This window comes from Mastigoproctus giganteus, chromosome 5 (genome assembly GCF_048544385.1).
Source record: "Mastigoproctus giganteus isolate SK-2022 chromosome 5, ASM4854438v1, whole genome shotgun sequence".
NCBI classification, from domain to species: Eukaryota; Metazoa; Arthropoda; class Arachnida; order Uropygi; family Thelyphonidae; genus Mastigoproctus; species Mastigoproctus giganteus.
This window is the reverse complement of record NC_143579.1, coordinates 966,338-988,621: the sequence shown is the minus strand read 5'-3', so window position 1 is coordinate 988,621 and position 22,284 is coordinate 966,338. Positions and strand designations below refer to the sequence as shown.

Below are 22,284 nucleotides of genomic sequence, written 5' to 3'. Positions count from 1 at the left end.
GTATATACATATGTAAATGTGCGAATTTTTATGTATAAATTATTATTCCTTTTTTAATTAAATAAACTTTTTTTTTTTCTTTTTTTTTTTTTTTTCAAGATATTTGGTCTTTTTCTTTTACCTTAATACATTACAGCAGAATTTTAGTCTTTCCTTATGTTCGATTATCCGGAAAATTTGGCTATCCGGAAGAGGTCTGACATTAATTATTCTGGATAACTGATGCTCTATTGTATTTGTGAAGCATATTAGAAGTTGATAGGTGACCTGACTGATTAATTAGATCATATGTAGAAGTGGCAGTGTAGTCCTCTAGCTGTATTCCAATTGGTGTCCACGGAGATTAGCATTTTCTGACCATTAACGAGTTCAATCCAGTACCTACAGCATGCCACAAATGACTTCAAGTGTATTTTGAAGTTATTTGTGTCATGCTGTAGGAACTGGATTTTTGGTGTGATGTCCTTACCAGGTCTGGTGTATATTGATATTAGGTAGAACGATCCAAGTTTACAGATAATGTAAGCACAGATGATCATAGGAGAACAGAGAGCATTGACTTTGGCAATAATAATGTCCTTGTTTCTAACGATTATTACTGCTTTTGGGGTGTCACCAGTGCACCCCACAATTTTAAAAGAAGTTCTTTGAGATTGTGCTGCAGAAATCTAATTTCCCTGTTGTTATTTTGATTACAGCATGCAGCCATAATTGTTTGTTGTTGGAGAAGACCTTGGCTTTTTGGGATTGCGGTTGGAGTGGCCACTATCTATTCTGTTTGACTTGCCGTTTGCACACACAACAGACAATCTACCTTTTTCTGAATTCTTGTATGAGTGGCCTTGTTCTGCACAGTGGCCACAGGTAGGCACTGTTTGCTTACGTGAGTGTGTGGTGTGGCCAAATCAGCAGGTAACCTGTAGACATCAAGTGCCCTATGTGATTCAACCCCTCTCTTCTACTTTTAAATAAGCATAGAAATCTTTGTTGTTTTTCTTTGCATTCTTTGCCTGAGACTTCTCATAACCTGCCTAAGCTTGCCTAACCTCCTTTGTGGCTTTGAGTGCAGAATACTTTATATCTACTGTAGAGTGTCCCATGCATTTTCTTCTGTGCCACGTATCTCATAAGTTCATGTGATATCCATTTAGGTCTAAGCCTCAAAGAATATCTCTTAATTTGTTGACAATAAGGTTTCCTGTCAGTCAGTCTACAGTTACTTCCCTGAACATTTCCCATTTAGAAGTTCCCTTTGCTGGCACTGCATTGAGTTTAAAAATTGTATGAGACAGTTGTAGTCACCTTTCCAAAAGCAGAAGCCCTTCCCTTTGCCTTTGATTCTAGTTATATCTGTAAGTAACTCCTACATTGGTACACTGTGATCCCTGCCATCCAGGGGGTCTGTTACCTGCAGATTTTTATAATGTATTAAGAATTGCTGCTAACAGTCAGATTTAGGGTATTTCTTTCTTTTGTTGCCTCTCTAACATGCTGTTGAAGAAAACAGCCATCCAATAAATCCACAAAAGTCATGCTACACTGTGAGTGAACAGTGTGCACAGTCAAGTTTCAGGAACCTTGCCCTGCACAAACAGCTTCAATTTCTCAAATATCCACTACCATTTCCTTAAATGCTGATCTCCAGGTAATTCTCCAGTGGAGCAAAGATAACTTAGTTGATTTTAATCCTTAAACTCAATCCTGTCGTATCACGGAAAGGCTGACATGCTTAGTCTTGCCGTGGTTTGCCCTGCCAGAGTCTTGACCCTACTGCCTGGCCTACCTCCACTCCGTGACCGCAAGGCCTGTAACACTATACACTATGTTCTTTCTTACTCAGTATGCTCCTCCATAATCAAATTCTGCATCTCTTATGACACTGATTTCTAAGCAAGGTCATATATCTCTATTGGGGCTTACCCTGACTTCTAATCTCTCTTGGCATAAGCTCATTACAAATATTGCTACCTCTCATCTAAAATAACCAGATTTTTTTCTTTCTGCATTACTTTTCTTTCAAACAGCTAATCACTCTGCACAAATCTGCCCTACCGTGGAATGTTGGGTGGCGCTCCCAAAACATCTCTCAGGCTTCTAGATTCCATACAAAAGAGGGGTTAGGTTAATTAATGACTCATCTCTATCAGAGTCTCTCTACCCTCTTGTCTCATAGAGAACATTCTGTTTCTAGTGCATGCCTTTTTTTTTTTTTTGTAGATACTTCCATTGGCACTTTTCTTATCAGTTGGCTTCTATAATTCCTGTGCTTTCTTCCAAAGCAGTCTGAACACATGCTGCAACCAGTCAACATACTTTTACTGTCCAACTTCGCACTCACAGAACAACTTTTCTTTCTTCCTCATTTATTCATTCGGTTTTCATTTTCTGGAACAACCTTCCTTTGTACATGTTTTCTGAAAATTATAATCGACAGAAGTTCCAGTCTAATGCCAACAAGTATTTTCTTTCATCTTCTCAACCTTTAGCCCATTCATGGTACCAAGTACTATAGTTTCTATTACCCCTCGTTTGGGTTTTTTTTTTTTTTTTTTAAATGAAAAGTCCAGTCAAGATCTGGAAAGTTAAAATCCCCTATTATAAGACATTCTGCTTTACTGGTCCCCTCTGTTTGCTTATACATTTGTTTGTTATACTCATGACAGTCATTTGGTCTATAATACTCGTGAAGAAGTCTTTGCTGCTTTTTACTTTTAATTTTTGTTTACTCAGTGCTTATGTCACACCAAACTTATTCAGCATTGCACGTCAAATGAATAGATTGCCTTACATTTTATGTGCTTAACTAGGAGTGTAACCCCCTCCCCAGTCTTGTTTGTTAAACGACCTGGAAAAACTCTTCTCACCATTTCTGACACTGGCCTGGCCCTTGTAGGATGTCAGAGTTCTGACAAAAAATGCCTAGATGGTGACCAAAAAGCCCATGTAGAACTCCTGACCCTGTTACTTTTTTCACATTTTCTTCACCCCCCCCCACACACACACCTTTCATGTGCTGTACCCCTACCACCCTAAATGCTATTACTACTCTAAACCTTGCTTCTTGAGAGTTCTCCCCATACTTCTATTTCCTGGTGGATGTCTTCCCATCATCCACCCCCGCCTTTTTCTCTAAGGCCGAAACTCTCATACTTGTGTTCATTTCCATTAACAAAAATTTATTTTCCCTCCCTGGCAAGTTTAGGCTTGCCGTGGTTTGCACTGCCAGAGACGACCCTGCTGCATGGCCTACCTCCATGGAGTGGAGGCAGATCAGTAGGGTCAAGTTACAGTCCTTGCTGCCTCAGACCTGCAAGGCCTGTAACATTATACATTATGTTCTTTCTTACTCAATATACTCCTCTATATTCAAAATTTGCATACCTTATATCTGAGTAGCACAATTTCTCCAAAATCTCCACTATGTATGCATTTGATGATGACTTAATCAGTAATTTCAAAATATTTGAAATTAAACTGCAGGAGTATAACGTCACTGCCCTCTTCCTCCTTGACTTTCTTTTTAAGTTGGTCGGCAATTTATTTACCATGCTCCTAGCATTAGTGTACATACAAGTATACATACACCTGTTCTTATTCTTAGATACCTTAACACAGCTCATGTATTTACTTGTTCCATGATAATCCATGGGAGTGTTTGAAATCCCATCACCTTTCTTTCCAGGCTACTGCATGTTGTTCCAATAGAAGCATTGCAAGCATCACTTTCACCTCTGCCTGCAGCCCTACTTAATCTATTAGTGTTTTTTTATTCCCCCCTCCCCCCTCCAAGCTAACACTGCCTTGATAGTATCAGCAAATATTCTTGCACTTCTTCTGTTTATGTGCATCTCATCCCTGTAAAAACAGTCTCTCATTTACTCACTCGTATTGTGCTGCACAGAATAGCGGACACTTGCAATTTCAATTCTAACTCGTGAATTTTTCTGAACATTTCTTTGTATTTGTTAATTAAATCCATGAATCTCCTGCTCTTAATATAATCATTACCAACTCATACAATATCGTTTTTGTGCCCTTAAAACAATGGTTTTCAACCCTTTTTTAATAATGGCACCCCTAAGTAATTTATTTTGTTTTGTGACATCCCTACTCAATTTTCTGCCTGTTAGATCTGACTCTGTCTGTCTGTCTGTATGTGTGTGTGTGTGTGTTGGTCGATTTTATTTAAATAAATGTTATGGATTTGTAGGCAATTAGGTGTATATGGTTCAGGCTATCAAGTTAGCGAGTATAGACTAACTTTAGCCTGGGGGGCCCCTATAAACGATATATAAATGAAATGGTCTTATAGAATAATATGATACTAAATAATGAAAATAACATTTAAATGTTGATAAACAATAAAATGCTAAATACAAAGTAAAGTGCAAATACATTCCCTCACAGACAACCTCCAAATAACGTAAATCTGACTAAATATTAATATCATAAACTTCTATAAGAACACAATACATATATATATATACATACACACAGAGCGAGAATAATAGTTCTAACTATTATATATATAGAATAGTAAAAATTATATATGTTATATGATAGTTATTACAATAATAATTTTATTCTTTATATAGAGGTACTAAGTAAACACAAATTATAGATCACCACAAAATTAAAAAGATACTCTACACCTTTTTTATAATGAAATAAACATATAAATTAAAAAAAAAAAAAGTTTAAGTAACTTAAACCCAAATTACACGGCACTGTGGTTGAAAACCACTGCCTTAAAACATAATAGCCGCTCTGCAACTTTGGCATGACAGACAAACTGTGGTCCTATTCTACCTCTCCTAATTCAGTAAGTTAAGGGTCTTCTTTATAGTGTTCAGTTTATTAAATTTCAAAGTTATCTCCGTATATCTTGATGTTCAAACAGCAATGTTAAAGTTACCAAAAAAGCTTGCTAAGCTGAAGTTTTTCTCTTGCAGTCATGTAGAGAGTCAGAATTCCTTAAACAAATTCATGAAGTTCATAGCTAATCTGGCTTACCTTGAGCATAAACTTAATTGTTGCAGATTATTTATTTGTATTTTACTGTTTTTGTGTGTGTATGGGTGTGCACGCTCACACATGCACACAATTGAAAAGGAGTTGATGTTGATTGAATTATTATCTTTATATATTGTTTGGCTTTACTTCAGGTTAGGTTCAGATTAGAATTAGAGGTGCTTTTGAACAGTGTTTTGTTTTTAGCTGATGGTTGGTTCTAACTTGTTTAAACTACTTTTGTAAATAATAACCAAATTGCATATAAACTAAATTCCACAACCATTCAGGTTAACATGTAAGAGAACCATTTGATTCAAATGTTAAAGTCATGTGGAGTTGCATATACTGAGTTATTTTGAAAATGAAATGCACTAGGCATAATCCTTATGGGTTTTGGTAATTAACTATATAGTATCGGTGTAAATACACCACAGTTAACCCATAAACTTGAGCTACATATGTAGCATAGAGGGCATTGTTTTAATTGTATCTCATATTGTGGTTGCCTTCACAATGAGATAGCTGCTATTGAATTACTTCAAATAAATAACGCTTCTCTAGTAGAGAAGACTACTGTTATTTATTTTCAGCGGTACCACCTCCCAGACGATCGTTTCGAAGCTATTGGGCTTCATCAGTGGGTGGGCAGGTACCCAGGTGATACAACAAGCCATCACAGTTGCGAAGTTATATCCACAATATGAGAGATGCTAAAAGGGTGTGGTAGTAAGTATTTTGAAAATAAAATATACTAGGCATAATCCTTATGGGTTTTGGTTATTGTTATTTGTTATTTGTTTTTTTTTTAGGAGCATTAGCAACTAAGGCCATATTGCTTCGAAATATGCGGTGGTCATTCCCTGACCTTTCCGCATCCTCCGTATTTGGTGGTGACGGGCTCGAACCCCGGTCTAATCAAGAAGCGTGTGCTACGCACTGCTGCTCCTTCCCACCTGGCTGCGAAGGCGGCTACGGGTTTTGGTAATTAACTATATAGTATCGGTATAAATACACCATAGTTAACCCATAAACTTGAGCTACGTATGTAGCATAGAGGGCATTGTTTTAATTGTATCTCATATTGTGGTTGCCTTCGTTGTGAAGGCAACCACAATATGAGATACAATTAAAACAATGTCCTCTACGCTACATACGCAGCTCAAGTTTATGGGTTAACTATGGTGTATTTACACCGATACTATATACTGAGTTATGTATTGTGGGAGGCATATTTGTTTCACTTTGTGATGTGTGTGTTAATAGTTACATCATTAAGTTATATAAAAAAAAAAGAATTAATATAGACTGTAGACCAACTAAAACTGTTCTCAATACATAATGGAAAAAAAAACGGTAGTGACAAACTGAAGTAAACAAAGTAATTTTTTAAGATTGTAAAATCTAAAACAGTCAAAAAAAAAAAAAAAAAAAAAGCAATCAATAATGACGATTATGGCATGCACAAGTGGGATATGGAGTAACAAGCTTAAAAATAGGATTGAAGAGAATCTTAAATTTCGTTTTTATATATATATATGACTGAAGACTTCAGTGAAGGGGACACATTTCGCCATAATAACAAAAACCCACAGAATTCCAGCTGTCGGTATTATCGCAAATGCAATAAGATTGAGTTTACTACCTGTTTATAATTACATTGCACTAACAGAAAAGCCCAATAAAACAGAAACTGAAAATTGTCTTTATGGTCGTAACGTCCTGAAATGTGCTTTAGTAAAATGTGGGGTAATTAATAGTGATTTTTTGCCTTAGATCTGAAGTTCTTTGCAGAAAATTCCATTTTGACCATTATCATGGTGTCAACTAAGAGAAAAGTGACAGGGGTACTAGTAAATATACAAAGAAAAGGAAAGCGATTGAGTTGGATCAGAAAATTAAAATAATGATGTATGAAAATGGTCAAACATTAACAAGTATTGCACGGAATTCAGATTTGTCAACGGTAAACACAATAATAATAAAGGACAAAAACAATACGAGAGCGGGTGAAGGGATCGGCACCAGTGAAGTCAACTATAATAACCAAGGCTACAAAATACATATCAGTTTTTAGTACAATAACATGCGTGTTTTCTTCATTTTATGTTTTCTTTTCTTATGAGCATGCAGCTACTTCACCACTGTCCCCAGATAGTTTTTAATCAAACTAATTAAAAATATATAACTATTTTTCTATATACACTGGTGTTCAAAGAAAGTGCGTCATCCAAATAACTTAAGTATATGGCAATATTTCTTACAGATTGCATCAGATAAGATTGACATGTGTAGGTGATGATTTAATATTGCATCAGCTGGTACTTTCAGCTATATATGCACACTGTACGAGAGTTGTAGTCATTCCTTGCTTGAGTCAGGATGGCAAGTTACGTGCAATTGACGCCACGAAGAAAGAGTGCTATTGTTGCTTTATGTGAGGAAGGATGTTCTTCCCGTCATATTGCTTATAGAGTGTCTTGTAATCAGTCGACAGTGAGTAGATTTCTTTCCAAACTCAAGAATACTGGTTCTGCTGATAGGAAAAAAGGAACTGGACACAAATGAGTCTCTACGTCAAAACAGGACTGCTTTTTGAAGCGCTTATGCCTTAAAAATCGTAAAGCTTCTTCGTGTGAGCTGAAAAGAGAATGGGAAGAACATACAGGAGTGATAGCAAGTGCAGTAATGGTCAGACGATGCCTCTTCAAAAATGAACATGTAGCCCCTCCTCACAGAAAAAATGAAAAAGGCCTGATTAATTTGGTGTAAGGAGCATGTCAAATGGACCCCTGAGCAGTGGAAGTCAGTTATTTTCTCGGATGAGAAGAAATTCAAACTGCATGACTGATAGGAGACAAACGATTTCCGGGCTGTACATGCGGTGAAGAATACCATCCAGACTGTATGGTGTGTGTATAGTGAAATTCCTTACCAGTCAGATGATATGGGGGTGCATTTCATATCGCGTAATAGGTCACCTGCAGTTTATAAAAGGTTCCGTGTGGCTGCCAATGGATACCTGGCTATATTGGAAGGCAAATTGCTGCCAACCATTAGAGACCATTTCAACCTGCCAAGTAACTGCATCTTTCAGGACGACTCTGCTCCTCGCCAGAGTCAAGGAAACTCAACATGGGGAACAAAATTTTTAAATCAACTAGATGACTGTTATTTGTATCAACATGTCAAGTAGTAGAGAAAAGAATATCCTAGACCTCATCATCACCCATGAATCAGATGACATAACAGGGCTGACAGTAGAGGAACCAGTAGCAGGAAGTGATCACGGAGTTTTACGGTGGATGATGACGAGAGAGGTAGCAGCAGTAAAAGGCAAAGGAATGGGTTTTACTTTCAGAAAAGGAAATTACGATGCCTTAAGGTATTACATGGCCTCTATTAATTGGGTAGATATCGTGTAGAAAATGAATACATTTGAACTGTGGTACGCTTTTAAAACATTAATCACAGATGCCTTGAATGCGTATATACCATTAAAAAAATACACCACGAGGAGGGTTCCAAGTTGGATGAATAGTGAAGTTGCCACATTACTTGAGCAGAAAAAGGTGGCATGGAAAGGTTACAGAGTAATAAAAAGTACTGAAGCTTATAACAGCTATAAGGTGATGTGTAATAGAGCCACAGAAAAGGTTCGACAGGCAAAGGCAGTTTATGAGAAATCACTAGCAAACAGAGCAAAGAAGGGGGATAAAGAATTCTTCACATATATAAATGCCAATAAGAGCAGGACAAACCAGATCGGACCTTTACGTAAGGGAAAGGGGATAGTATTGAATACACCAGCTGCCGTTGCAGATGAACTCAACAGTTATTTTGCATTGATATTTACAAATGAAAAACCTTTTGTGGCAATGGGAAATTGTGGGAACGAAGTTAAAAAGTATGTAATTAATGATACTGAAATTTTGCAAGATTATTTAATGAAAAAACTTTCGAGCCTACAGACAGTAAGGCTCCTGGAGTTGATGGAATATACCCAATAATCTTAAAGGTGGTGGCAAGCGAGTGCATTGGACCATTGAGGCTAATTATGCGAGCATCACTAGACTCTGGGGAGATTCCCTTGGATTGGAAAAGTGCAAATGTGTCTCCCATGCATAAGGGTGGCTCTAAAAGTGAAGTTGGAAATTATCGACCTATCAGTCTGACTTCAGTAGTAGGGAAAATCATGGAGGCAATGATCAAGGGTGGAATTCAGGATCATTTGGATTGAATTGAAATTCTCAAGGATACTCAGCATGGTTTTGTAAAGGGAAAATCATGTTTAACAAATCTGGTTCGCTATTTCGAAAGGGTCACTCACGAGCTGGATTTAGGGAATAATTTCGTCATTGTTTATTTAGATTTCAGCATAGCTTTTGACTCAGTCCCACATGAGCGATTGCTTTATAAGCTGGAACAGGTTGGAATCACAGGGAAAATCCTTAGATGGATAGAAGGATGGCTTCAGGGCAGGAGGTAGAGGGTTGTGATAAATGGTTATTCCTCAGATTGGGTTGATGTAAGAAGTGGGGTTCCCCAAGGATCAGTATTAGGACCACTGTTGTTTTCAATTTTCATAAACGACATTGATGAAGGGATAGAGGGCGTGATGTCTAAATTTGCAGATGATGTTAAAATTGGTAGAGTAGTTAATGATCACTATCAAGCTGAGCTACTTCAGAGAGACCTAGATAGTCTTCAGGAATGGTCAGAAAAATGGCAGCTATGCTTTAATCCAACAAAGTGTAAGGTATTACACCTGGGAAACAGTAATGCCAAAATAACTTATTCACTTGGTGGAGTTCAACTAAACCCAGTACTGGAGGAAAGGGACTTGGGTGTTACGGTATGGTCAGACATGAAATTCTCTGAGCATTGTAAACAGGTTGCAAGGAAGGCCCATGGTGTCCTATCGATGATCTATCGAACTTTTGCAAGTAGAGATAGGGACGTGATAATCCCATTATATAAGGCGTATGTTAGATAGACCACACTTGGAATACTGTGTTCAAGTATGGAGACCGCATCTAAAGAAAGACATGGAGCTTCTTGAAAGGTGCAAAGACGGGTAACTTGCCTGGTGAGATCTGCAAAAGGGCGTCCTTATGAAGAAAGACTTCGAATATGTGGGTTGCAGAGTTTGGCAACTAGACATCTTAGAGGAGATTTGATCGAGGTGTTTAAGGCTCTGAGAGGCATCAGTAAAATGAATGTGGATGAAATTTTAAGATTATAAATGATGCTAGAACTAGAGGACATAAATTCAAGTTGGGGGGGGGGGATGTGTAGATTGGACTGCAGGAAGTTTTATTTTAGCCAGCGAGTTATAAATTACTGGAATAAGTTGCCTTCATGGGTGGTAGAGGCCGACAGTTTGGGGAAATTCAAAGGTCATCTGGATGGTGCCTTCGGGTAGGGGAGGTACGTGGGATGATAGGTTTAATTTCCTTTTTTTTTATTAATTATTATTATTTATTTATTTATTATTATTATTTTTTTTTGTTTCATTTATTTATTTATTTTTTTGGCTTGTGCAGCATAAGCCATAGGCTTTCTTGCACCATGCAGCCATTACTAATACTATATATATATATATATATATATATATAGTTAATGAGAAAGAAAGTAGAAAAACTTAATCGGACTACTTTTAAGGCAATTAAAGATAAGTGGAATAATAACAAATTCAAGAATCATTAGAAGTACAATTTGTAGGTGTAGAACTTTTGGGGAGAGCTGGAAATCAGGTAAATGATTTCCAGCTTAATCCACAGAAAAATCCATAGCTGGATTTTTCCATGTATTAAGCTGGAAATGTTAGCCAAAATAAGCAGTAGCTAAACATGAGATTTTTCTGAAAAAGCATATTTTTTTTTTGAAGTCCACATTTTACAAGAAATTAAATTTCACTGACCATGTTGGATTGTTTGCCAGCACAATTGGCTTTCAAATATTGGCTATCCCTGTAGTTTTCTGTCTGTGGGGATGTCTGTATGGATTTTATGTTAGACACTAGGTGATTATAATTGATACTGTTGAAAGAAAGATACTATTGAAATTTGCACTCTTCAGAAATAACGAGTCAAAAGTTTTGTTTATAACAATGATCCTGCTGTCTGGGCTTAACTATCAAGAGCATTTCCAAAGTTTCTGTATTTCCATATCAGTGTTGAGTTTCCTCTGAAACTCAACATTGATATGAAGAATTGTTATAATGTTAAGCACAACTTAGAATAATTTATTATATTTCAAGCTTCTCTGTGTCAATTTCCCAACCAAAGATCACTTTACATCATTTCTTTCTTCTTCTTTCATTATTAGAAATTCATAGAAAGTCAACCATTTGCCAAAATGCCTAAGTCCACAATTTATTCATAAAGCCATACGACTTTAGCTGTGAGTGTATTAAATATCCTAAGTTATACCATTTTCTTTGGATCTTATCAATACACAAAGAAGCCAGTTCATCTTTCATTGGTCTTTTACAACTGTGAGTGACTAGAAAAGCAGTTTTTATTAACAAGGTAGTGGTGTTTTGACTTTCTGATGTCAAATTAATAGAATATAAAAAAAATAAATTAATTAAATAATTACCATTGAATTTAGACTAACATAATCTTAACCTGCTCACAAAAAACAAGACTTCAAGGCAGCCTCAAAATCAGAAATTAGCAAATGGTGTATCAAATGTCAGAGACCACCTGTCCGTATCAAAGTACCTACAGTACCTGCCTGCACCATATTTTATCAGAATGTGCGTAGTCTTAGGAACAAGCTTGACACTATGGAGCAAATTCTGCTCCCCGGATATTTTGACCTGCTCGCCATCACCGAAACCTGGCTCAATGACGATGAAGAATTCCTAGCAGCAGCTGCCCCAGCTGATTATGGGGTCGTATTCACATCTCGGATTGCACGCAAGGGTGGAGGCGTCGCAATATTTTACAAGAAATCCACTTTCAAGCTATTGGATAATAAATCCAGTAACTCCTTAATTATGAAGCAATCCTCGTTACGTTAAGATACAACTTCGTGACGTTTGACCTCTGTGTGGTGTACATACCTCCAACGCCTTCCCCGCAAATCATCCTTGAAGTTTCCAACTGGATAATCAATCAGCTGCATCCCACAGCCTCTCACGTAGTTTGTGGTGATTTCAATTTACCTCCTCAGCTATCTAATATGAAAAAGGATCTTCTGGCACACTTGAGATGTGCTGATCTACAACTTATTAATGAAGCTCCAACCAGGGGGAATAACCTCTTAGATCTAGTTCTAGCCTCTATCCCTTGCACCCTTGATTACATTGCAGAAACGTCATTCGACTCTGATCATGTCCCAATACATGTGACTGCATATCTGCCAGCCCCCAAATTAGAAACCAGAAGGACAACAAAAAAGGTTGACATCACTAGCCCCAACTTACTTGACGTAGATAAGTGCATCAGAGCCGCCTCTCTCATTCCCTGGGTGGCCTTAGAGACTTGTGACCCAGAAATAGCTGTGAACATTCTCACAAACTGGATCAACACGGTTGCCAAATATGCCGCCTCTAAAAAAATCACAATCAGTCCATATACAAGACTTTGGTGGAATTCAGAACTCAAAATGAGTTTCCAGCTGAAGCAACAGCTCCATCGCACATGGAAACAGTCGCAAAATGTCAATGATCGCATCGTTTATTCTAGGGCACGGGCTCAATTTAATCGCATGAAATCTGAGGCAATCAAATTATATGTTAACCGAGATCTGGCTAAAGGAAAAATTCCATACAAGAAAGTGAACCTTCATTTTCCTCTGCAATTTGATCCTGAATTGTGGCTCGATTTCGTCACAAGATTTAATCGTAATCCTATGCCAAACTCAGATCTGGCTCTACTAACAGAGCCCACCCAGCAAGAAGTGTTGAGCACCATTCAGATCACAAAACAACAGCTGATCGTCGCCATCAATTCTCTACCTGCCTCGTCAACCGCTGGTGATGATGGAGTTCCCCAATTCATGCTCAAATGCCTAAGTCCGTACATTATTCAGCCACTTTTAATTATTTTCAACCAGTTACTCTCGAACCAGATTTTCCCACAGCAATGGGAAAACTATCTTATCAAACCTTTAGCCAAAGTTCAGTCGCCATCGAAACCTAAACATTTCCGACCCATCTCCAACTCCTCCAGCCTGCTGAAGCTCCTGGAGAAGACCTTACTCCCGATCCTCACCAAGCAGATCATGCCCAGTAATCCAGCCCAAATTCACTACTCCCTTCCAAACAGATCAACGATCACAAATCTGCTAGCCACAACGAATACTATCTTGTCAGCATTCGAGAAAAGGCACGAACTAGCTGTGACTTACTTAGACATTGAGGCTGCATTTGATGCCGTCCAAGTAAACCAACTACTCACTCTCCTGGAATGCCACTTCCAGATCACAGGGAACATATTATGCTTTCTCTCCTCTCTTCTGAATAACAGAGTTATAAAGCTTCATACAGGAGATCGCACCCTTACTAGATCCGTCACCGCAGGAGTCCCACAAGGAGGGGTCCTTTCCGGCCTTCTGTTCTCATCTATTATCTTCCCACTGGTTGCACATTCTCGATGTCTACTGAGCTATGCAGATGATATCAAGATACTGACTCCCATCATCCCTGGTCAAGACCTTTATCTGGTAAAAACGGAAATTAACAACACTCTCACTGCAGTCACATCTTACCTCTGCCAGTTCGGGCTCAAGATCAATCCTGCTAAGTCCGAATTCATGGTGTATTCATTGAAGCAAACTCCTTCTTCTCTCCAGCCTTCGGTCGGCAACATCCTCATCCCAATTGCATCCAGCCATCGTGATCTGGGCGTTGTATTCGACTCCAAACTTCGATTCAACGCCCACATAGACATGCTCCTCACACGTGCTTCAAGACTCCGGTGGATAGCAAAACAGCATCTCCTTCATATCAGAGATAAAAAGACAACCGTGAGGTACATAAGAGCAATCATCTTTCCACCTTTACTCTATGCTGCTGAAATTTGGGCGTCAGCGGCACCATCAATAAAGAAACCACTCTTTGCCACAGAATTCTGGCTCCTAAAGTGGGCCAACAGGAAGCACAACCTTCCAGCTCTGATTCACACCACGCAGCTTGCCAACTCTCTCGGGATTCCACGGCTTCCCACCTTAGTCGAAGACCAACGCCTCCTAGCAACAGTCAAGATGATAACAGGCATAATTGCAACACCTTCATTCTGGGATACCTGTGGCTGGAGGATCCCCCCTGCTGCCCTTAGGGCCAATCCCGAGCTCTACTCGCATTCAGCGCGACTCCATCTCTCGGACAGGTTCCTTCCTCAGCAGATGTTCAAGCAAACCCAGGCACTTGACGCCGACCTGAACAAATTCGCTATTGACCGGACTTACAGGAAAAAAATTATGTCTAGTAGGACTAATCTGCATTGACATGTGTACCTTGCATCTGTTCCTGTCTGATTGAGCTGGTGCTCTTATCTCGATGTTAAGTCAGCTCAATCAGACCTAACTCTCGTAAGGAGTTCTCTCCTTTGTATAAAATGTTTTCTTTTGTAAAATTACCTGTTTTTGTAAATTAATTGTTCTATTTTCCCGGAAGTTTCGGGAAGTTGTACAAATGTAAACCCCTGGCTTTTTGGCCGTGAAGGGCATTAAAGATTATCTCTCTCTCTCTCTCTCTCTCTCAAAAAACATTATGCCAATGCACATCAAAGATAAGGGGGAAATTAACAATCATATATAATCACCCAAGTTATGGAGATATAATGAGGAAGAGAAACCCTTTCTCCATATACTCCCATATATAGGACTGTGGGAACTAATGAGTCCTGCCCCACAGTCGATTCATTATATTTTCCCGTTGAGGAATTGCATTCCACACTGTAATGTAGTAGTAGTAGTAGTAGTGGTGGCATGTGTTGCAAGAAAGCAAGTGTATGATGAGCTTATGCAGCATCAACCAAAAAAAAAAAAAATCACACCAATTCCCTCCAAATGCCTGTCCAGTTCCTCCTCATATTTATTCAACCTATCAACTTCCACGACAGATGGAAGTTTGTTCCACCAATTAACCACCCGCTGGATAAATGCAAATTTCCGCACATCTATTCTAAATCCGTCTTTTTTTTTATTTGAATTTATGCCCCCTTAGGTTTGTAATCTGAATAGTGGAAGGATCCCATCAGAATTCAGCGTGCTCAACCCATTCAAGGCCTTATACACCTCAATCAGATCACCTCACAGGTGCCTAGTCTCCAGCCGCTGCAATTTACAGAACTTAAGCCTCTCTTGGTAAGAGGATCCCTTCATTCCCCTCACCAATCTTGTTGCCCTTCTCTGTACACGCTCAAGTAAATCTACATCCTTCCTAAAATGAGGCCTCCAGACCTGTATGCAGTACTCAAGGCATGGCCTGACCATTGCCTTATACAGAGGGACAATCACCTCCTTTTCCCTGCTAGCAAAATTCCTATATATCATTGACAAAACCCGATGACCTGCCCTGGCAGCCTGTCTGCATTGCTCAGAAAACTTCACAATACTCCCAGGTCTTTTTCATTTTCTACCACCTTAAGCATTCTACCCATATGCAGTACTTTGCATTTGTCAAGGTTAAACTTCTTAGCCCATCTGCCCAAATTATCTAGATCCTGTTGCAGTAGCGCACTGCCATTACTGTCATTAAAAACCCTGCCAACCTTTGTATCATCTGCAAACTTCGACATTAAGCCTGATATACCTTTATCAATATCATTTATAAATATACAAAACAACAGTGGACCAACACCGAACCCTGTGGGACTCCACTAATAACATTAGTCCATGAAGAGCAGCACCCATTGATTATCACCCTGTCTTCTCCCACTTAACCATCCTTTTATCCATCGTAGTAACTTACCCTTAATGCCATTCTGCTCCAGTTAGTACAATAGGCTTCCATGTGCAACGGTGTCAAAAGCTTTCCTGAAATCCGAATATATGATATCAAAATTATTTTTTGCATCCAGTTCCTTTGTAACCACATCATAATATCCTATCAAATTTGTCAGACAAGACTGAATGAAAATTTTATATTTATCCTGCATTTATCTCTACTGTTGCCATCTTTGAACCTATTCCCCATTGTAACTATGAAATGTTGTTTTAATGCTTTTTTAGTCATTTTGTTTTTATTTGCTTTAGGTGGCTATCGTGGTAATAATGGAAGAGACAGAGAATATAGGTGAGTGCTTAAGTTTTATGATATTTGTTTAAAAAACATTTTATAATTTTTACTTATCTGGGATTATGATGCTGATGATGCTGAATATTAAAATTAAATCTTACTTTCAGATTTTTATAGTACAAAGCTTGAAAGTAAGATTTCCTTCTAAAAAATAATTGACAAAATCTGTCTTTTTAACACTAGAACTGGCCATTTTGATTTCTCTGCATAAAATAGACTTAAGTTGTGTTTTCAACATTTTATTATAAATCTGCATCAGGCTTCTTATAAGCATTGATATAAAGTAACTGGCAAGTGCTTATTGGTAATATTTCTGATAGCAAAAACTTGAATACAAAACTTTTTTTGTCTAGGAAATAAACTGAAGTTTAAAAATTAATTTTCACAATTTATAAAATGACAGTTTTTCAACAGTTCCTGTGCACTTTCCACATGCACAATGCATATTTTTGTAGTTTTGTTTGCCTTGCATCGCCTAATTTGGCATTGATGGTTCTTGAAGGTTTGACATTGCTACTGTTGTTACTGATTTGAGCTGCTGCTTTCTGTGAATCTATTCTTTTCTGAGTTCTTCAGCTAGATTCAACATAAAATCTCTTTATAACTTTTTTTTATAAATAATCCAAGCGTTGATTACTGCAAGGTCTAATATATTATAAAAGATGTGAACCGGCCATCAACTTGAACCTGCTTTTGTTGAATATTTTTTAGCCATTTGGTCTAAAACATCAACCCTGTAACATTATAATATAATACTGCATCAGACTTCTTTATACCATTACTTATTACAATACTTGTATGAAGTGTACAGTAATGCCCCGAAGTTACGCGATAGGTGGGTCAGACGAAAATCGCGTAGTGGGGGTACAACTTTCCATATAAATGCATATATATTTTGTTTAATTGGGACCAAGGACCAACAAAAACACTAGTTTAGAAGTAAAATATTTAATAAAATTGCAGTTCTTTATACATATTAATACAAACTATGTATTAAAAAAATAAATGAGTTACATAAAAAAAAAGTTATTTTGATGTCGATGGCTTCATAAAATCTAACAAATTCATCTGACGACACAGCACCTTCTTTTTTTCATGCAGAATTTCTTTGTTGGAGTCTGTTTTCTAAAATTTTTAAGCCCTTTTCAATTGAGCTGAGACCTTCTGTCAAGATTTCATTTGTAATGTGCTTTTCTGGTGGAGCTGGGTCTGAAGTGTCTGATACTTCAGTGACGTTTTGCTCACGCATCTATGAGCTCATTCATTGTCAGCTCCTGACTATGTGAATTCAACAGCTCGTTGACATCATCACCATTGACTTCCAAATCTAATTGCCTGGCAAGATTAACAACTTCTTCTATTACATGAGCGACATGATCAGTTTCTGTCATTGTTTTCGTCTCAGTTTTGAAAAAAAAATGGCCAAAGTTACTTCCAGACACCATTCAATGTTTTTTTGTGAATTTCATCCCAAGATTCTTCAATGATTCTTACGGCATCTAAAACATTGAATTGTTTCCAAAAGTCTTTAACAGATATCTCACTATTTTGTCTCATAGCTTCATTCAGATGTGCAAACAAATGCCTCGTATAGTAAGCCTCGAATGTTTTGATGACTCCCTGCTCCATCGGTTGAAGCAAGCTGGTTGTGTTTGGAGGCAAAAACACAACTTCCACACGTGGGTCGAAATTAATTAGGGTGGTAGGAGGGTGACTGGGTGCATTGTCAATAAGAAGCATCACTTTAAATGGAATCTGTTTAGACTTGCAATAACGTTCGACTTCAGGTATGAAGTGGTGAACAAACCAGTCCTCAAGAACGGAAGCTGTCACCCAAGCTTTATGATTTGACTTCCAAATCACTGGTAAGCTAATTTTAGATGTACACCAATCAATCGAAAAAATCAAGAACCGCGTAACTCCAAGTTTGCGTAAGTCGGGGTATTACTGTACTCAAGATTATGAAATTTTTATTTGCTTTGGCCTGATAATTTGTGCAATCATCAAGTTTGAAAACTGAAGTCGAATATATTTCTGCTTTCTTTTTTATTGGCATTGGAACTTCTTTATGAGCACAATTCACTGTTCCCACTATAGTAATATTTTTTTGGACTTTCTTTCCCAATTCAAAACTGGTTTTGAATTGGCAAAGTTTTAGGACAACGTATTCAGAAAGTGGTTGACTAGCTTGGTGCATAACGTCTTTACCCAATTAAGGAAAGCCATTTAGTAGATATTTTGAAGTTATGTCAGCTGTCAACCAAAACTTTATACCAAATTTGTCTGGTTTTTTGGCCATATACTTGCTAAATTTGCATCTAAATTTCGTTGGAAATAGCTGATCAACCATTGTAATGTTTGCTCCATGTATATAGCAAGCTTTACAGTTGGAAATAAATTTGCACCGTATTTCTGAAGCTAAAGCAAATTTATCATTTCCTAGATGCTCCTTTCTTGTTGAATCTTATGTATCGTGAAACAATGAGATCCCCATTCAGTTGACCCAAATTATCCATATGGTGCTAAATTTTTAGCACCATATGCTTCACATGCTATTAGTACAGTACCAAAAACATCAAGTTCTTAAATGGATGTAGACCAGTTATTATCCTTCAATTCAAAAAATAGCAAGGGCTTAATTTTTCGGTACTCACCTTGATCGATCTGCAATTGTTATGGTTTGAATGGCAAGAGGTGACTAGCTTTAAGGTGATTGGTTCTTAAATTGAGGGGTGGGTAAATAGTAATTATAATGGAAACGGGATTAAAATATGCGCAAGGAAGCAGAAGTGCACTAACTCTGTCCTTGGTTGTCATTAAATTGGGATTCTAAATAGTGGATAAGCCAATAGTTGTAGTAACTAAGGACTTTCGTTAAAAAACGTTTTCAGTTGGCAAGTTAAGTGAAAAGGGAATGCGTACTGTATTTAAGAAGAATTTTGTAATCCCGTGATGCACTTTGTTACTTGCGGCAATCTCAGATTGGTGAGATTCCAAATCTCCGACATTATCATCCAAAAAGCAGACAAAGGAGATACCATAGTAATTTTAGATAAAGCCACTTATATAAAAAAAATGGAACAAATTCTAGCAGACCAAGACATTTATATAATTAATAATTCCTATAATATATCCAAATTAAAAAACACAAGCTTGACATTATCCTTAGAAAACTTCAGTCTAATAAAGAAATCACCCTACATACCTTACAGCAGATTGGCATACGAAGCAATGTTCTCCTCTGTATGTTTGGAATTACCAAACTACATAAACCGGGCCATCCCTTAAGACCAATTATTTCTTTTACTCACCAAGTTTTCCAAATTTAAAATCAGTAATACCGACCAAGCCTTTGAGAAAATTAAAACCACCATAATCGCTGACGATGATATTCTAGCATCGTTTCATGTCGTATCACTATACACCAATATATATATATATATATACCTTTCACCTTACAAGCCAGCCAGGTGGGAAGGAGCAGCGGTGCATAGCACAGGCTTCTTGATTAGACCGGGGTTCGAGCCCGTCGCCACCAAATACGGAGGATGTGGAAAGGTCAGGGAATGACCACTGCATATCCCGGAGCAATATGGCCTTAGTTGCTAATGCTCCTAAAAAAAAAAAAAAAAAAAAAAAACAAAACCAAAAAAAAACCTTACAAGCCCTACATGGATATTTAACTTCTGACAGTAGTCTCATTAATCGCACCTCCCTTTCTATAAACAATATTTTAGAACTCACCTCTCTACTATTAGAAGCCTGGCATTTCAGATTTCACAATCCGAAATGCCTGGCATCTAATAGTAGAGAGGTATTTCAGATTTCACAATCAGATCTTCCGACAGCTATTCGGGTTACCCATGGGCTTGGGCATCTCTGCTGCTCCCCTTTCCGAAATTTTCTTAGCCACAGTTGAAAATAAAATCCTACATCCTTACCCTTCCGATATAAAGTCGTACATGCGATACGCCGATGATGTACTTTTAATAGGAAACAAAACTATAACTGATAACCTTTTTACAAAATTCAATTAAATTCATGACAGACTTAAATACACACTCGAAACAGAAACCAATAAACAAATTAATTTTATCAATGTCACCATATATAAAACAGGTACTAAACTAGGAACTAAGATCTATAGAAAACATACACACACAGGGAAATTCCTACATTTTACATTGCACCACCCTTTCAACCTAAAGTCCGTTCTCTATAACAAAATCTACAACGCCATTAAATTCAGCACCTCACGAGACAACCTATCCAATGAGTTACAGTATCTCACAAAAAAATTCATAGCCAGAAATTACCCTGCAAGATTAATCCAACATACCATTTCCATCGCAAAAAATAATATCAATAACCCCATAAAACACATCATAAATAGTAAAACACGTCTTGTCCTTCCTTATCGTAGTAATCTTGCAGGACGAATATTTGCAGGTATAGATATCACTCTTATTTTTTGCACTTATAACAAACTCGGATCACTTTTCAGAAAAAAAAAAATCTCCGGTTTGGAATCTCACCAATCTCTGAGATTCCCGCAAGTCACGGGATTACAAAATTCTTTTTAAAACAGTACGCATTCCCTTTTCACTTAACTAGCCAACTGAAGACGTTTTTTAATGAAAGTCCTTCGTTACGACTATTGGCTTATCCACTACAGTCAATCCTCGTATAACACGTGTTTACATTACACGAATTCGATCATACGCGATTTATAAATAGGGGAACGATATCTTATATAACACGAACCGAATTCGCTTATGCACGATTTGCGTTTGTGTTCACAAGACATGGCAGTCGAACGCGGAATCACCCCAACCGAACGCAACACGATAGGAATGAAGAGAAGATTCTGAAAACGTGTCTGTGTTTTATATCAGTGAAGGGGAAACTTTCACATTTCACCATAATAACATAAAAACCAACACAATTCCAGCTATCGGTATAATCGCAAATGCAATTACATCGAGTTTACTACCAGTTTATAACAGATTCCACTAGCAGAAACGCAACTGGAAATTGTTTTTATTGTTTTATGGTAGTAACCCCCAGAAATGTGCTTTAGTAAAATGTGAGGTGTTAATGGTGTTGTTTATTCAGTTGCTACACGAGCGCAGCTTTGTTTATGTGCATCAAGCATGCCTCCTCGTTTTGTAATTGTGCTTTATTCCCTAAAAATTAGTAAAATACTTAATGTTTGAAAAGGAAGCATCCTGGTGAAGACACTGCAGATTCAGAGAGAAAAAGAAAGGCAATATCGATAAACAGAGGCGGACAAAAATTCTTACCCGGGAAAATTTATAGTGGCCTCGTACTATGGTTTATAGCCAAAATCACACCGGCCTCCGGCCCACTTGGGTTTCCCCGGTAAGGCTTATGGTCGTCCGCCTCTGTCGATTGAGAAAAAATATGAAATTGTGAAATGCTTTGAGCGAAATGAAAGACCATGTGATATTGCATGTACTACAGATCTAAATGAGGCAACTCCGAGAATAGAAAGAATGCAGAGAAAATAAAAACAACTTTCATAGCAACTCAACAACTTTCATTTCAACTCAAAGTGTAATTAAAATCCATTAGATTAAGACACAAAGAATTGGAAGAGATGGAACCACTTTCATCTGTTTGGATAGAAAATCAAACTAAAAACAAGTTTGCTTATGATAGAAGCAAAAGCATTAGCAATATTTTATTACGTAATAGTTGTAATAAAATACTTACGTATTTTATTACAATTATTTATTGTGTTTGTTAATGTTTTTGTTACAAATGTGTATTCAATCTTGAGTGGTCGGCAACTAACCCTATTGTTTATATTGCACGATTTTGCATTGCACGAGGGTTTCTGGGAACACAACTATTGCTATACGAGGACTGACTGTATTTAGAATCCTAATTTAATGACAACCAAGGACGGAGTTAGTGCACTTCTACATATTTTAATAATATGCATTTTGTGCATATTTTAATCCTGTTTCCATTATAATTACTATTTACCCACCCCT

At 37.6% G+C, this 22,284-nt stretch overlaps 1 protein-coding gene across 3 annotated transcripts in view; it reads left to right on the top strand.

Moving 5' to 3' along the window:
* Window positions 1-22,284, top strand: part of LOC150085121 (RNA-binding protein FUS-like) — a 290,717-nt gene that overhangs the window by 133,366 nt on the left and 135,067 nt on the right. For all 3 annotated transcript variants that reach the window (XM_090373038.1, XM_090373039.1, XM_090373037.1), the window contains one exon: window positions 16,222-16,261. In XM_090373038.1, coding sequence (XP_090229164.1) covers window positions 16,222-16,261 — 40 coding nt within the window. The remainder of the gene's footprint in view (window positions 1-16,221; window positions 16,262-22,284) is intronic.